This window comes from Solea senegalensis, unplaced genomic scaffold (genome assembly GCF_019176455.1).
Source record: "Solea senegalensis isolate Sse05_10M unplaced genomic scaffold, IFAPA_SoseM_1 scf7180000017657, whole genome shotgun sequence".
NCBI classification, from domain to species: domain Eukaryota; kingdom Metazoa; phylum Chordata; class Actinopteri; order Pleuronectiformes; family Soleidae; genus Solea; species Solea senegalensis.
Genome location: NW_025322479.1, coordinates 41,465 through 58,521, shown reverse-complemented (window position 1 = coordinate 58,521; position 17,057 = coordinate 41,465). Strand labels below are relative to the sequence as shown.

At 43.8% G+C, this 17,057-nt stretch overlaps 2 protein-coding genes across 4 annotated transcripts; both read left to right on the top strand.

Annotated features, from left to right (window-relative positions):
- Positions 1 to 96: 96 nt before the first annotated feature.
- On the top strand, positions 97 to 9,225 carry LOC122764777 (asc-type amino acid transporter 1-like; the record flags this gene model as incomplete). The annotated part of the gene is made up of 9 exons (XM_044018709.1): positions 97 to 248; positions 2,714 to 2,839; positions 2,922 to 3,075; positions 3,882 to 4,005; positions 5,132 to 5,235; positions 5,314 to 5,410; positions 5,600 to 5,749; positions 5,834 to 6,011; positions 6,711 to 9,225. Coding segments are annotated over 9 exons (1,216 nt in total), but the record flags the coding sequence as incomplete, so codon positions are not given.
- Positions 9,226 to 10,184: 959 nt separating this feature from the next.
- Positions 10,185 to 16,593, top strand: LOC122764775 (tRNA-dihydrouridine(20) synthase [NAD(P)+]-like). 3 transcript variants are annotated; one of them, XM_044018708.1, is made up of 16 exons: positions 10,185 to 10,276; positions 10,858 to 10,996; positions 11,073 to 11,118; positions 11,204 to 11,295; positions 11,387 to 11,430; positions 11,507 to 11,567; positions 11,645 to 11,692; positions 11,798 to 11,863; positions 12,427 to 12,497; positions 12,562 to 12,648; positions 14,643 to 14,811; positions 14,900 to 15,021; positions 15,111 to 15,251; positions 15,391 to 15,478; positions 15,563 to 15,636; positions 15,746 to 16,593. In XM_044018708.1, the coding sequence occupies exons 1-16, from the start codon at positions 10,200 to 10,202 to the stop codon at positions 16,020 to 16,022; spliced, it is 1,602 nt and encodes a 533-aa protein (XP_043874643.1). In that variant the 5' UTR covers positions 10,185 to 10,199; the 3' UTR covers positions 16,023 to 16,593. The 3 variants fall into 3 exon arrangements, with proteins under 3 accessions (XP_043874643.1, XP_043874642.1, XP_043874641.1); XM_044018707.1 differs by having other exon boundaries at positions 10,861 to 10,996; positions 15,391 to 15,636; XM_044018706.1 differs by having other exon boundaries at positions 15,391 to 15,636.
- Positions 16,594 to 17,057: the final 464 nt, after the last annotated feature.

The window sequence follows — 17,057 nt, the reverse complement described above, 5'->3', positions numbered from 1 at the left end:
ATCTGTCTGTCTGTCCATCTGTCTATCTGTCTGTCTGTCCATCTGTCTGTAAAGACGTTAAAGGTGATTGTTTCCTCCCTCTTTCTCCCGGTGCAGGTTTCTGCTGTTGTGGAGCGCCGTCCTCATCATGTATCCGACCACGCTGGCGGTCATCGCCCTCACCTTCTCTAGCTACGTCCTGCAGCCCGTCTTCCCAAACTGCGTCCCTCCGTACATGGCGACGAGGATGCTCTCGGCCACGTGTCTCCGTGAGTGACCTCGCCGCCCATTAAAGCTGTAGTGTGTAACTTCAGGCCCTGGTATGCTTCCACGCACGCCCCAAACCTAACGCACACTTCACCACATTTACTTTCTGAACTCAGAGACTTTGTCCATCATCATGTGATACAGTGAGTCAGTAAAATGTCATCGTCATCACAACACGGCCTCTGCTACAAGGGTAGTGGTCACGTGTGAAGTTAATGACTGCAGTGGAAAATGTCCGGCGTCCCAGGAGGACGGACGAGTGCAGGACGAGTGCAGGACGAGTGCAGGACGTGGTTTGTGTAGTTTGCTTGTGATGGAACAGAGGCAAAGGAAAATACTCATTTAACATGAAACAATATGGAAAAGATTATTTAATGCTGATATTGTGTAAAAATCAATGTCATTTTAGGTCTACTGTATTTAAAGTATATGTTCACTGCTTTATCTCACTGTGAGACAAACTTATTTCAGCTGGAAACTGGAGTTTGTTTCACTTACTAATCCACTCACTCTCCCACACCAAAGTCCATAGAGAAAATCAGTGATTTTAGCTCGTGCGGACACAGGAGCCGCTGGTCTACTGCTGCCTCGTGTGGTCAGTGTGGATTTCAAATACCAAATTCTGAAAAATAAGACTTAGTGATGGAGGCAGCAGTGGATCAACAACTCCTGTGTGTGTGTGTGTGTGTGTGTGTGTGTGTGTGACGTTAAAATCAATGATTTTCTCTATGGACTTTGGTGTGGGAGAGTGAGCGGTTTACACACTTCAGTTTCCTGGAAAAAAGTCTGTCTGACAGTGAGATAAAGATGTGAACATATATTGTAAGATGTCATTATGATGCCATAATGTATATATAATAGTATATAATATAATATAATAGTATATAATATGATATAATATAATATAATAGTATATAATATTATATAATAGTATAATAGAAAAATCTGTCTAACAGTGAGACGATGATGTAAACATAATCTTTGGTGTACGCTTAATGAGATGAGCCTTTTGTAAAGCCGGGAATCTAACCCACAACCTGCCCCCCACCCCCGGCCCCACCCCCAGCCTCCTACTGTTCTCACTGTCCAAATGCAGGCCTGACCTTACAATGACTTTACATCTTAAATAAGAAGATAAGTGACGATATTATTATATTATTATATAATTTGAACACTAATTTGAATGGAGTTTAAAAATGAATACCAGAGTTTTAAAATGCAGAATACAGAAAAAGGTGGCTGAGGTGATAGTGGGTGGTCATGTGGGGGTGAGTTAGTGTGAATAAGGGAGTTGTAGTTGTACGAACTGGGACGACCGAGGCTGAGTCGTCTATGTAAACGGGTGAAATGCTCCTTTTAAATACATGTGTATCATATCCCTGCTCTGGTGTGTGGTGTTCTAGTTGGCGAGCGGTGATACGGGGGTGGATGGTTGCCATGGGAGGCCGGAATGTGGGAAACGGGTGAGTGAGGGAGGGCACGATTGTTTCACCTCGTCCATCATTGTCACCAGCTTTGCCCCGCTCTCTCTCACCGCAGCCTTGCTCTACGGCACAAAGACGAGCTGTCACAGCCACAACACAAAACACTTCCGCTGTAAAATGGGAACAAACGTGGCAAACCCCCCCCCCACCCCCCGCCCTCCCATCGCACCCCCATCCTGTCCAGAGGAGGGCGGGCACTGCTCACGTTTCTTTAGCGTCCAGCTCTTAAAAATGAGTGTGAACGATGGATGGCGTCAGAGGAGAGGGAATCACACGCTGTCGTCAGGACGTTCATCACTCGCTGTGTGCTGAATTAACAGTGCAGGTACTCAACCGGGTAATTAGGCAGCGACAACAAAGACCTGAGTCATGTCAGCTCAGGGCCAAACAACGCTGAAGTCCTCTGTCAAGTCTGGTTGGTTGGTGCACTCCTCACTTGTGGCACTTTTCCACAAAACACTTCCAGCAGAGCTTGTTTTTTTTTTGCTTTTCCATTAGTGATCCTATCCTTATCACTCACCTGTCCTTATCACTCACCTGTCCTTATCACTCACCTGTCCTCATCACTCACCTATCCTCATCATCGTTCTCCTCATCATCGTTTATTGTCCTCATCATTGACCTGTCCTCATCATCATTCACCTGTCCTCATCATTCACCCGTCCTCATTGTTCACCTGTCCTCATTGTTCACCTGACCTCATCGCTCACCTGTCCTCATCGTTCACTTGTCCTCATCGTTCACCTGAGGACAAGTGAAGGACAGGTGAACGATGAGGACATGTGAACGATGAGGACAGGTGAACGATGGGGACTCATCGTTCACATGTCCCCATCGTTCACCTGTCCTCAACATCATTCACCCCATCATCGTTCACCTCATCATTCACCTGTCCTCATCGTTCACCTGTCCTCATCATTCATAAGTAAATGTAATTCAATGGGATTAGACGCCTGTTTATCTACGTTTGCTTTGTGTCTCAGTGCTGCTGACGTGGGTGAACTGCTCCAGTGTTCGTTGGGCCACCAGGATCCAGGACATCTTCACTGTGGGGAAACTGATGGCTCTGGGTCTTATCATTGTGGTTGGCCTGGTCCAGATCTTCAACGGTAACTCTGTTAAACCTCACTGCCCCCTGAGGTTTAACCAACAAACAACAAAACCTTCTCTGCCGTGTGTGTTTTTCCTCAGGGAACTACGAGGCTCTGACTCCTCAGGTGGCCTTCTCTCTGGAGAAGACGCCGACGGTCGGACAGATCGCTCTGGCTTTCCTTCAGGCCTCGTTCGCCTTCAGCGGCTGGAACTTTCTCAACTATGTGACAGAAGAGGTGGTTGAACCCAGACGGTGAATATTCCTGCTGCACCGCGGCCCCTCAGAGCTCATCTTCATCCCCATGGTTTTCTTTCTATTGTTGTGTATTTTATCTGCAGCTGGTTCACGTCCACTCTTCTGTTGAGTGACTCATCATACAGCTGTTTTTCAATTTTCAATTTGAATCCATTTTTTATTTGTATAGCACCAAATTATCTCAGGACAGTGAACATAGTAAGACAGAGTTCACACAATTGGTTCACAACAAACACGAGGCATCAGAAGAGAAAAAACAAAACTGAGCTAACTAGCATCTAAACTAGCTATGCCAGCTAACTAGCATATGTCTAATCTGGCTATGAAAGCTAACTAACACATGTCTTACCTAAGCTAGGCAGACTGTCTATCTATCCTAGCTACAGTAACTAGTATCCATATAAAGTAGCTAGCAGGGGGGTGGAGTGGCTCAGTGGTAAAGACCAGTACCCTGTGTGCGAAAGACATCATGGTCGCAGTGGTCGCAAGTTCGACTCCACCCCTGGCTGATTGTACTCAATTCCATTGTAAGTCGCTTTGGATAAGAGCATCTGCTAAATGACATGTAATGTAAGCTATGATAGCTAACTAGCATATATCTATTTAAGCAAGCGTCTGTCTGTCTGTCCTAGTTAACGAGCATCCATCTATAGTAAAACTTTTCTTTCTTCTCATTGAAAATTTTGATGTTTGACATGAAAATGAAAAGCGTCTTTTTTATTTAAATTTTTGTTTGTTTTGATTTGTTTTTGTTTTGTGGTGTCGTGTGTGTGTGTACACGGCGTGTGTGACCCTCGGTTTAGGAATCTACCTCGTGCCATCTACATTTCCATTCCATTGGTGACGTTTGTGTACACGCTCACCAACATCGCCTACTTCTCCTCCATGTCGCCCGACGAGCTGCTGTCGTCCAACGCTGTGGCTGTAGTGAGTAACGAGCGTGAATCAACGAGCGCTGCTGCTGTTGTCAGTAAAGATGTCCACTCGGCTTCAGCGAGAGGAAGAAACTCCTTTTAACAGACTGAAAGATGTGCAGCGTCTGAGGGACAGAGCGAGACCAGGAGCAGATTTATAACAATAATAATAATAATAATAATAAGATATGTAATGCTTTTCAACAGTTGTATACATGTTTAGATTTAAACAGGACAGTTCTCAATTGGTTATCACGTGTTTATACAACAATCTCAATTATACAAACAGCAGCATAGATATGTGTATATCTTATGTATGTGTGTCTATTTACTAACTAGCATTGATCTATCCAATTCAGCTATGCTAACTAACTAGCATCTATCTAAGATATCTAATTAGCATTGATCTAAACTAGCTATGCACACTGAGTGAAATATAAATCATCAGGAAGAGAAATGTACTTTCATAGTCTTAAAAAACTCCTGCCCCTTGTGGCCTAAATAAGAATTACAATATACAAAATAAGAATGCCCAACTGCAGTCCTTGAGTCTCTTCTGTAGTGAAATGAACAGAATATTTTGTATTCTCTTTATTGTCAAGGTCATAGCAGCTCTTTCAGCCTATTTTAGTCAATTCATTTTAAAGCCAATATCTGAACGTTTAAATTAGTGAATAATAATAGAAGAAATAGGCTGCAAGGTCATGACTGACAGCTGAAAGTCACTTATGATTGGTCAGTGAATGTAGGGGGTGGAACCTCGATACAACGACTTTACTCTGGCATTGACGACATTACCAAAACAAGATGGCTGCACTAATTCTTGAGATATTTTGGCTTCTCTTTTTGTACAAAGGGAGAAAATGGAGACACATCTTAAATCACACTTACCGGTGGTAGTTCCTCATACATTTGGTTGAGGAGTGAGAGGCAAAATATTGTTTGTTCCACTTGTTTGCCATATGTTGCTTCACCACTAGATGCCACTAGATCCTACACGCTGGTCTTTGGAGGTGAGTCCTCAGCCTTCAGCTGGTGACTGTGCGAATGTCCACGAGGAGATGACCTCTTGACGAGATGAAGCGAACGCCAACAGAAAACTGTGTCGTCCACTGATTCTCTGTTCTCTCACTGTTCAGACGTTCGGAGAGAAGCTCCTGGGAATGTTCTCCGTCATCATGCCCATCTCTGTCGCTCTGTCCACCTTTGGGGGGATCAACGGTTACCTGTTCACTTCCTCCAGGTGAGCCCCGCCCCCCGCCTCCTCCCACTCCGAATCCATCGTGGCCCCTGATGGTCCGTGTGGTGTCTGTGTTCACAGGTTGTGTTTCTCAGGTGCCAGAGAAGGTCACCTGCCCAGCCTGCTGGCCATGATCCACTACAAGAACTGTACACCAATCCCTGCTCTGCTGGTCTGCGTATGTAGACGTTTCTTGTGTTGACATGCTTGTGTTTTTTCCGCTTATGAGAAAAAATGTTCTACAGTGTTTGAACCCAAATGTTTCAACCTGGGCCCAATGTTTATAAATGTGGGTGTGTACGAGGGTGCAGGTCCAAAAATACCGGAATTCCCCTTTAATGTGGACCACGCTGCCATGTTTTTTCAGTGCGCTGCCACCATCGTGATCCTCTGCATCGGAGAAACACACAACCTCATCAACTATGTCTCCTTCATCAACTACCTGTCGTACGGCGTCACAATCGCAGGTCTGCTGTTCTACCGCTGGAAGAAACCCAGCCTTTACCGACCCATCAAGGTGAGCGGCATCACGGGTTTAGAGGCATCACATGCTCGGCATTACCAGAAGAAGAAATAAGTGTGTTTTATTTTTGTATACCAGGTGAACCTGCTGGTTCCTGTGTGTTACCTGATGTTCTGGGCGCTGCTGCTGGGCTTCAGTCTTTACTCTGAGCCGGTGGTTTGTGGTGTCGGACTGGTCATTATGCTCACTGGTGTACCTGTGTACTTCCTGGGTGTCCACTGGAAAGAAAAACCAAAGTGTATCTACAACTTCATCGGTGAGTTTCAGTCAGAGGTGGAGAGAATACTGAAATCTCAAGTACTCAAGTAAAAGTACCACCATTTTTTTTTAATAACATTTTACTTCAGTGCAAGTACAAGTACTGGTTTAAAATGTACTCAAGTTTAAAAAAAAGCAGCTTGTTTAAAATGTACTTAGTTAATTTCAAATGAATTGTTTTTAATTAAAGGCAAAACTAAAAAACAAAACAAATTAAAGTGCTGACAAAATCAGTCATAATGGGTCAAAGGTCACAAATCACGGCCCTTAATTAACACCGATTCACCTGTCCTCATCATCATTCACCTGTCCTCATCATTCACCTGTCCTCATCGTTCACCTGTCCTCATCATTCACCTGTCCTCATCATTCACCTGTCCTCATTGTTCACCTGTCCTCATCGTTCACCTGTCCTCATGTCGTTCACCTGTCCTCATCGTTCACCTGTCCTCATTGTTCACCTGTCCTCAACATCGTTCACCCTGTTCACCTGTCCTCAACATCGTTCACCTGTCCTCATTGTTCACCTGTCCTCAACATCGTTCACCTGTCCTAAAAAATGCCTCAGCTCCACTCACTTCATTTACTTATGTCTTAGGTTTTTGCTGAATTGAATTGGTGAGTTTTGACGTGGGCTCTCGACCTGCAGCTTGTCTCACACTCACTTGGTTGATTTGTGACTTCTGTTTCCCTGCAGAGAGGGCGACATACGTGGGCCAGAGGTTGTGTTTCGTGGTCTTTCCTCAGATTGACCCCATCGAGGTCGCAAACTCCTCAGAATGGACTGACCGCTCATCAGGCAGGAGCAGTTTGTCTGCCAATTCTTAAACCTCTTGGCTGAATATGTGAAGATCTTTGTTTTGTTTTTGTTCAGAGTCCAGACTCCTGGTCCTGGTTTTGGGAGCTTTAGGTCTGAACCTGTTTCTCTTCAGTTGAGTGGAGACTCCTGCATTGTTTCCCCTCTCTTTTCTACAAAGTCGATAAACACAGAAACTTGTTGCCCAGAGCATCACACTGTGAAAGTGACTTTCTTTTTGCCATTTTGGACCTTTTGTTTCTCTTTGTGTAATATCACCAGGACTCAGAATCGACTGACAACGAAATGTTTCTTCTTGTGATTGTTACTTTTATGTTTTTTGTGCCTTAAAGCCTTTTCACACTGAGTCCACAACAAATCACACCTCAGGATTCCCGATACAGTAAAGAAAACAACACGTTAACCCTTATGCAACTTAAAAAAAGTAACACTCAGCACCTTAAGGACAAAAAATGTAACCTCCCTAATCAGGTTTTTATTTTTCATGAAATAGATTTTTTTTTATCAAAATCAAACCTGATCATGAAAAAAATATTAATTTCAGCATTATAACTAATACCAATTTCCTCAATTTAACACATATGAAAGCTGTAATAGTTTATATATACGTCATGTTGATGATATTTCCCTTGGAGAGATAACACAGCCTGGGATATGCCACATATGACCAACAACATTATTTTTGATGTAGTGTCACTGTTTTAAAAACAACAGAACAGAACTCAGAACAGCTGCTGCTTTTTTTTTACCAAGAGTGTATGAGAGTTTTCACCAACAGTACAAAACAAAATGTATAAATTATCAGTGTAGACAACGTTTATGACACAGCACTGCCATCTGCTGGGTTATATAATGTATGCGTTTTGTATAATTCTCTGTTGTTGAGACTTGAACATACTGGGGTAAAGAGGACGAGAGGCGGATCCAGAGCAGAATTTTTGAGTTTTCAAATTAAAAACAGAGTAGTACGGATGTAGCTCTAACCTCTGATTACTTTGACATTTTAATGTTAAATTTATGATGGGGGCCACACAGTTGGTGTAGTGGTTAGCACTCTTTGCCCTTGCAGCAAGAGAACCCGGGTTTGCGACCTAGTTGGAATAAGGGCCTTCCTGCATGGAGTTTTCTCTGGCTTCTTCCCACTGTACGAAAACATGCAGTAAATTGTTGGCTCCTACAAAACGGTATATTCCAACATGTCATGTGACTTCTGGTAAAATGATTATATTTTCATGTATATACAGCACATATATAGTGGGACTTGGTGTGAAAAGCAAGGGAAATGTGTATTATAATATTGTTTATTAACTCATTCACTATATTACTTTAGCTCTGTGTTTGGTCTTCCATATTCTCTTCATATATGAGCTTCATGTGTGTATGTGTGTTCACTTGCTCCGCCCCTGCTCTGACCTCACACACACCACCATGATTACACCACGTAATCATCAGGTTTGCTGACACGCCGTGGTTGTAATCGCATGTAGAGGTATTTTCATAATAAGAGTCTAATGTCATGTGTATTAAGAATGTGAATTGTATCCTCTTCTTCCTGACCCGGTGTTGCCGCTGATACGTCTTTTTGTTGTTGTTGTTGCTATAAGACGCTGCTGTTTTAACCAAGCTTAATGTTAGCCACGAGCGTTAGTGACTTAGCATATATAGGCTCTTAAACTGTGTCACAATTTTTTTTCCCCAAAAAAACTCTTCTCTACAAAAAATGCTCTGGTCTACAGGGAATTTTTCTAAGGTGTTATCTCACCGTTGCCTAGGTAACAGAGCTCCAGCTGGACTTGGCACAGGTTACAAAACTCCACAAAAGCCTTTTCACACCGAGTCCACGACAAATTGCACCTCAGGATTCAGAATACAGTAAAAAAACACATTAACCCTTATGCAACTTAAAAAAGTAACACTCAGCACATTAAGGACAAAAAATGTAACCTCCCTAAACAAGTTTTTTATTACATCGGAATTGGAAGTGACGTCATCCCTGAGTTGAGAAGACGGGAGAAAGCATGGACACAGACTTATCTCGGGCTAGCTGTTGTTAGCAATAGCTGTTTATTTGGCTCACACAGTGTAGCCACATGAGTTTTTATTATTGACACGAGTGGCAGCCGCCGTGGAATCCTGTGTCAGGTTTTGTGATGTTGCGAGTTGGAACGCTGATCAGAGGGGACATTCCAGTTGAAACTGAAATTCTGACTTTCGACTACAACTGGAACGCACCATTAGTGGAGTGGCTTGACGCCCATAAACAGGAGCAGATGTCAAATAACATTAATTATGTTAACATTTGTGTATTTTTTTTTGTTTATACAAACAATGTGCTGTTTCTCTCATTTCCACACACACACACACACACACACACACCTCTGTGTCAGTCAGTCAGTCAGTCATCATCTAACCGCTTTATCCTCCACCAGAGGGTCGCGGGGGGTGCTGTGCCAATCTCAGCTACATGGGGCGATAGGCGGGGTACACCCTGGACAGTTCGCCAGTCCATCACAGGGCCACACACAGATAGAGACAAACAACCATTCACTCTCACACTCACTCCTACGGTCAATTTAGAGTGTCCAATTCACCTAATCCCCACATTGCATGTTTTTGGACTGTGGGAGGAAGCCGGAGAACCCGGAGAGAACCCACGCACACACAGGGAGAACATGCAAACTCCATGCAGAAAGGCCCTTGTTCCAACCGGGGCTTGAACCCGGGTCTTCTCGCTGCAAGGCGAGAGTGCTAACCACTACACCGCCGTGTGGCCCACCTCTGTGTCCATAACTCATATTATACAAATGTTTATTTGTTCCTTTAGCAATATCCCTCATCTCTGGCGTGTTGTGAAGCTCCTCCCCCCTGCATCATCCTACATTAAATAGACAGACACGCTGGACTGTGTCACAGACAACAACCTAGCTTAGAGGCTATCGAAGTCACTTCAGTTGTTTGCCATTGTTGGCCGCCAAGATCGTAATTGTATCACTAAATATCAAGAGCTGAATGCTAAGTGATTCGTATGGAGGTTGCATTACTTGCTGGATCATGCAAACATAAGGGGCTAATGCTAATTGCCTTGCTCAACATGATTGACACAAAATGTGAGTTTACCCTCATGTCTTTGCTTTTCTCATCACACTAAAAAAACTGCATCACATTCCCCAACATATTTTGTTATAGATAGTGTATTATGAAAGATAAATAAAAGGTAAAAAAAATAAAAATCTGTGGAAGTTATTGTTTCTATATTTCAAATGATGTGCTGATAATAATGTTATCAGCTTTAAAACAAGACGCAACATCATAATCATGATTATCAAACCGATCTGGTTCTCGTGCCTCCTGACGCAACGTGACGCCGTGATGACGCACGTGCCTAAACAGGAAGTTCTCCGAAGAGCACGCGCCGACTCCTCGCGTTCTGCTGCTGTCGTGAGCGGGTGAGTTGATTGCTCCTCGTTTTTAAATGTGTTCTCGAGTCAGCGTCGAGCTTCAGTTTATTCCACGTTAGAACACAGTGTAGCAGTTTAACAGTGTTAGCATTCAAAAACTTAGTCCTAATCAATCCCGTCCGCCGGACTCCATTAGAAAAAGTCGCAAGTTAAGAAGTTCTTGCTTTTTTAAGAATGAACTTAGCAGATAGATAATAAACGGAGCATCTTTCCAAGTCAAAACCTTGTTGTTGTTAATTCGGCGTGTGGCTATTTCATTAAATGCAACTGTATTTGTTCTTAATCTTACGATTGTCGGGGGCCATGCCGAATCGAAGGAACGGTCGTGCTAAAAGTTGCCAATGTTCATTTTCTTTGTGACGTTCTGAGCCAACTGAACGCCGACTGGAGGAATACATTCTGTATCAGTTCATTCAGGTTTTACCGTTTCATTTGTCATCGGCTACAAACCGAAAACCGGCTTAAATCCGCCGGATTCTAGATGGGGTTTCGTGAGTGTGTCTCGTGCATAAGAATGCGACACCAAATGAACCCCGGATTGTGGATTCACTGTGTTTCTGTGCGAGCAGCAGAACTGAGTGGAACATCATGGCAGCAGGGAGGCTGAGCTTCAGGAACATCACTGCCCTGGCTCCCATGGTCCGGGTGGGGACCCTGCCCATGAGGCTACTGGCTCTGGACTACGGAGCTGATGTGGTTTACTGCGAGGTGAGGATGGGAAGAAGCAGCAGACGGAGACGCACCTGAATCTGAGCTCAGTGTTTGTCGGTGCTTTTTGTTTCAGGAGCTGATCGACATCAAAATGGTCCAGTGTCAGAGGGTGGTGAACGGTAAGAAGGAGGGTGTGGCCTCTTTTTCACGTCATGAGCTGCATGTGGATGTTGATCTGGTGTCTGTGGTGCTGTGTTTGCTCAGAGGTTCTGCAGACGGTGGACTTTGTGGCTCCGGACGACCGCGTGATGTTCCGGACATGTGAGCGAGAGAAGGACAGAGTCGTCTTCCAGATGGTGAGACGCATTTTTATCTGTGTCCATACACGACATTCAGGACGCACCGCAGGTCAGCTCGTCCTCAACGTCTCTGTCCCTGTGCTTCCAGGGAACCGCTGATCCGGACCGAGCGCTGGCCGTGGCTCGTCTCGTGTGAGTTCATGTGTCTCACACACGTGCACAGCGTTAGCACAGTAGAAGACGAAGTTTCTGTCTCTTTGTCGCACAGGGAGAAGGACGTGGCTGCGGTCGACGTGAACATGGGCTGTCCAAAGGAATATTCCACCAAGGTGAGTGACCGTCTGCTGCTTCTGCTCTCTGATGACCCCTGTCTGACCCCTGTCTGACCCCTGTCTGACCCCTGCAGGGAGGGATGGGAGCTGCTCTGCTGTCAGACCCTGACAAGATAGAGGCGGTGCGTACTGACACGCACACGCACACACACACACACACAGGGGTTGATTGATTTGATAATAAATGAATAAATAAGTAAAAAGTGTGGTTTTTGTTCCTGCTGCAGATCCTCACAAAGCTCGTCACAGGTGTTTCCATTCCAGTCACCTGTAAAATCAGGATCCTGCCCTCGGTAAGACGGGAAACACTCGTTTACGCCCTTCTACACTTCACACTTGTCCTTGATTGAGTTTTGACTTAATTTAGAAAAGTAGAGACGATTTCCAACGTGGAAACTCGGAGCAAACTCACGTCCCTGGAGTTAAGATTCCACGATTGTTGCCTCCAAACAAACACTGCTCATTTTTTTTGATATTATTAATTGCATGTCTGTTGCTGTAAAGCTGTAAAGTCGCTGTAAATCAAAGTTTCATTTTTAGCGTTTTAAATAAAAATACCCATTTAGAGTTTATTGCCCGGTATTCACTGGGTTTGTAAACCACTCACTCTCCCACACCAAAGTCCACGGAGAAAACCAGTGATTTTAGCTCACAGAGACACAGGAGCTGCTGGTCCTCTGCTGCCTCGTGTGGTCACTGTGTGTGTGGACTTTGGTGCAGGCAGAGTGAGATCACGGTCAGATTGTATCGTAGACTTGAGTTGACCCAGGTTTTTCCTGCCGTCGGCCATATTTTCACTGTGTTTTTCTGTCTCAGCAGCAGGGGGCGCTCTGTAACGTCTCTTCTCTGGTTCCAGGTGGAGGAAACGATCAGTTTGGTGCAGAGGATCGAGAGGACGGGCGTCGCCGCGGTCGCTGTCCACGGCAGGTAAACTGCTGACTCATCCTCTGCACGTCACATGTTTTTATATGAATGTGTTGTTGATGTTCAGGTTTAAGGAAGAGCGCCCCCGACACCCCGTCCACTGTAACTACATCCAAGCCGTTGCTCGGGCTGTTTCCATCCCCGTCATCGCCAAGTAAGAGGCCACACCCACTCACGATTAACATGGTCAGCAGTAGCTGTTTCTGTCCTTCCTTCCTTCTTTTCTTCATTCCTTACTCCCTTCCTTACTTCCATCCCTCATTCTCAGGTGTTTTTCAAATTACTTTTGATTGTAAATTAAAATTTCTTTTTTTTTTTATTTTAAAGATATAATCTGTTAATAATCTGTTGTCAAGTACTGCAGTTTTTTTTTTAGTTTAAAACTATAATCTGTGGCCACACGGTGTTGTAGTGGTTAGCACTCTCGCCTTGCAGCGATAAGACCCGGGTTCGAGCCCCGGTTGGAACAAGGGCCTTTCTGCATGGAGTTTGCATGTTCTCCCCGTGTGTGCGTGGGTTCTCTCCGGGTTCTCCGGCTTCCTCCCACAGTCCAAAAACATGCAATGTGGGGATTAGGTAAATTGGACACTCTAGATTGACCGTAGGAGTGAGTGTGAGAGTGAATGGTTGTTTGTCTCTAGTTGTGTGTGTGTGTGTGGCCCTGCGATGGACTGGCGAACTGTCCAGGGTGTGACCCCGCCTATCGCCCCATGTAGCTGAGATTGGCACAGCACCCCCCGCGACCCTCTGGTGGAGGATAAAGCGGTTAGATGATGACTGACTGACTGACTATAATCTGTTATCAGATACTGCCGTTTTTTCAGTTTAAAACTATAATCTGTTAATCTGGTATCTGATACTGTAGTTTTTTTAGTTTAAAGCTATAATCTGTTAATCTGTTATCAGATACTGCCGTTTTTTCAGTTTAAAATTATAATTTGTTAATCTGTTATAAGGTACTGCAGTTTTTTTTGTTTAAAACTATAATCTGTTAATCTATTTATCAGGTACTTTTGCAGTTTTTTTAGTTTAAAACTATAATCTGTTTATCAAGTATTGCAGTTTTTTTAGTTTAAAACTAATCTGTTATCAGCTACTGCAGTTTTTTTAGTTTAAAACTATAATCTGTTAATCTGTTATCTAATACTGTAGTTTTTTTAGTTTAAAGCTATAATCTGTTAATCTGTTATCAGATACTGCCGTTTTTTCAGTTTAAAATTATAATTTGTTAATCTGTTATAAGGTACTGCAGTTTTTTTTGTTTAAAACTATAATCTGTTATCAGATACTGCAGTTTTAGTTTTAAAACTTATAATCTATTCCTCAGCCTACTGCAGTTTTTTTAGTTTAAAACTATAATCTGTTGGTATCAGGTACTGCAGTTTTCTTTTGTTTAAAATTATAATCTGTTATCAGATACTGCAGTTTATTTTAGTTTAAAACTATAATCTGTGAATCTGTTATCAGGTACTGCAGTTTGTTTAGTTTAAAACTATAATCTGTGAATCTGTTATCAGGTACTGCAGTTTGTTTAGTTTAAAACTATAATCTGTGTTATCAGCTACTGCAGTTTTTTTAGTTTAAAACTATAATCTGTGAATCTGTTATCAACTACTGCAGTTTTTTTAGTTTAAAACTAATCTGTTATCAGGTACTGCAATTTTTTTTGTTTAAAACTATAATCTGTTAATCTGTTATCTGATACTGTAGTTTTTTTAGTTTAAAACTATAATCTGTTAATCTGTTATCTGATACTGTAGTTTTTTTAGTTTAAAACTATAATCTGTTATCAGCTACTGCAGTTTTTTAGTTTAAAACTATAATCTGTTATCAGGTACTGCGGTTTTTTTAGTTTAAAACTATAATCTGTTATCAGCTACTGCAGTTTTTTTAGTTTAAAACTATAATCTGTTATCTAATACTGTAGTTCTTTTAGTTTAAAGCTATAATCTGTTAATCTGTTATCAGACACTGCAGTTTTTTCAGTTTAAAACTATAATCTGTTAATCTGTTATCTGATACTGTAGTTTTTTTAGTTTAAAACTATAATGTGTTAATCTGTCATCAGACACTGCAGTTTTTTTTTTAAAAATTGTGATATTTTGAATCCAAACCTGTGAAGTGAACGATGTTTCTTGAATGAAACAGTGGAGGTTCTCTGGATGTGGTGAAGACCAACGCTGACATCGAGCACTTCAGGCGGGCGACCGGCGCCTCGTCGGTCATGTTGGCTCGCGCTGCCATGTGGAACGTGTCCGTGTTCGTCAGTGAAGGTCCACTTCCTGTGGAGAAGGTCATGGAGGAATATCTCAAATATGTGAGCCCCATCGTCGTCATGGAAGTACATGTTGTTTTTTAAAGGGGCTGTAAAGTGTGTGTCCTGTCTTGTTGTGTCTGTCTCTCAGGCGATCCGGTACGACAACCACGCCTTCAACACCAAGTACTGTCTGTGTCAGATGCTGCGGGACAAGGTGGAGTCTCCTCTGGGGAAGCAGGTGCAGGCCGCTCAGACCAACGCGGAGATCAGGTACGGCTGCCTCGCCACCGTCACGTGACCGCGGTCGCCGAGGCTCTCGGGTCACGTGACTCCCGCGTTTGTGTTGTTTTGCGTTGCAGCGCGGCGTACGGCCTGCACACCTTCTGCCGACATGTGCAGGAGCAGCAGCAGACCAGGAGGGCGGCGCTGCAGAGCGGCGGGCAGAGCGAGCGGCCGGTCATGGACGGAGACGTCACCACCGTGGCCGTCAAGTTTGAACGGTCAGAACAACACGTGATTCTGTCTTTCTGTCCTCTCCTCTGTTCCTTTCATTCCTTCTTTTCAAATCTTCCTTCCTTTCCTCCATCCTTCCCTCCTCTTTAAATTGTTATTTTTTTACAATTGTTGTTGTTGTTGCAGGAGGAATTATCCGCCTCAGATCACTCCAAAGATGTTCCTGCTGGAGTGGAGTCGCAGAGAGCGAGTGGAGCAGCCGCTGTACGAGACGGTGAGAGGCGACGACGACCGGACGGTCACAGAAGACTTAAAAGTGTTATTAACGCGACGCTTGTGTTCTCGCGTGTGTTCGCAGGTGCAGCGCTCGCAGGACCGAGGCTTTCAGTCGACTGTGACTGTCGCAGGAAAGAGATTCAGATCAACACTGTGGTCAGCACGCACACGCACGCACGCACGCACGCACGCGCGCGCACGCGCGCACACACACACGTGTGTGTTTTCAGGACTTCATGTTGAAATGCTTGCGTCTTTTTTCCAGGGAGAAGTCCAAAAAGTTTGCAGAACAGGCGGCCGCCGTCGTCTGCCTGCGAGTTCTGGGAATCCCCGAGGGTCGCATCGGCGAGGAAGACTCAGGCTTGGTCTGCAAGAGGAAGAGGGACGGGAAGACGAACGGCGGCGCGGAGCAGCAGCAGGAACAGAGCAAGAAACGGCACCTGGGTGACGTCCAGCAGGAAACGCAAAGCTCAGCGACTCCAGCGTTGGCGAACGGTGACCATCGTGAGGCGGACACGCCTCCAGAGCAAGCGCAGCCTTAGCGACGCGCTTGTAATATTCCGTGATTCGACGAGGACCTGGTTCGGTGTAACGGCAACGTAACGGAAACACCTTAGATTACAAACATTGTGTTGCGTTTCTTTCATTGATTCTACACACTGCTCCTTTAAACTGTTTACATAGTTTGACGTCAGGATCAACTGAGAGAGAAGAAAATCACTCTAATTGTTTTTTATAATTTCACCAGAAGACGTCAATGTGGATTATTTCACAGCCAGCAGGGGGCAGCAGCGCTGAATCATCTCAGATATGACTTTTTTACCTTGGTGCCTTAAAGATAATCAATGGTTTACTTTTGTTTTTAAATTACATTTGTTTTAATTGGCCTTGAACTCATCATTTCACCCGCGTTTGATTTCATGAAGTTCTGAATCGTCCGCGTCTTCCCCACAATTGTCTTAATTCCCCCCAAAATAAACTTTGGTTTTTTTTAATCTGGGATTTTTTTCCCCCAGATTAAAGGAAGAGACAGAAACAGCGATTGTGTTTGTGTGAGCAGCTGCGGCCACTTCGTCACGTGACACACATTATTCAAATAAACACAGGAAAGGACTCGAGTGTTGCGTTCAAGTGACTCCGACCACTTCGTTGTTCACCGTTTCCGATACTGGTGATTTAAATAAAAGCATAATTTGACGTCGGGCTTGTGTTTGTTTGTTTGTTTATTTGTTTGTTTGTTTGTTTGTTTTTGCGGTTAACCCAAATAAATCCTCGAGTCCTGAACTGAACCTGGGAGATGGAGTCACCCGCCCCTGACGTCATCACTGGGCTTGCCAGTGGTGCCTTCAGGGGCGCTCTGGACAAAAGTGTTATAACGAATCAACAGGTATAAGAAACAGTAAAAATGTACGACGTTATTTTGCGCAAACCACACACCCTTGGACGACACTAGACTACAATATTAATATTATATTAATATTAAAAACAGCAATTGGTTAAACTTAAATCTCAAATTTGAACGTTTTTGAAAAAGATATTTTGTGTTGCTGAAGTTAAAATGTAGGTGCTCAAAGAAG

Bases quoted from the DNA above. Each gene is read 5' to 3' on its own strand.
- LOC122764775 (XM_044018706.1), top strand. From the start codon at position 10,200: ATGACGCACGTGCCTAAACAGGAAGTTCTCCGAAGAGCACGCGCCGAC. The intron at 15,022-15,110 runs GTACGGCTGCCT...TTTGCGTTGCAG, and splicing joins CAGACCAACGCGGAGATCAG to CGCGGCGTACGGCCTGCACA. The intron at 15,252-15,390 runs GTCAGAACAACA...TTGTTGTTGCAG, and splicing joins GTGGCCGTCAAGTTTGAACG to GAGGAATTATCCGCCTCAGA.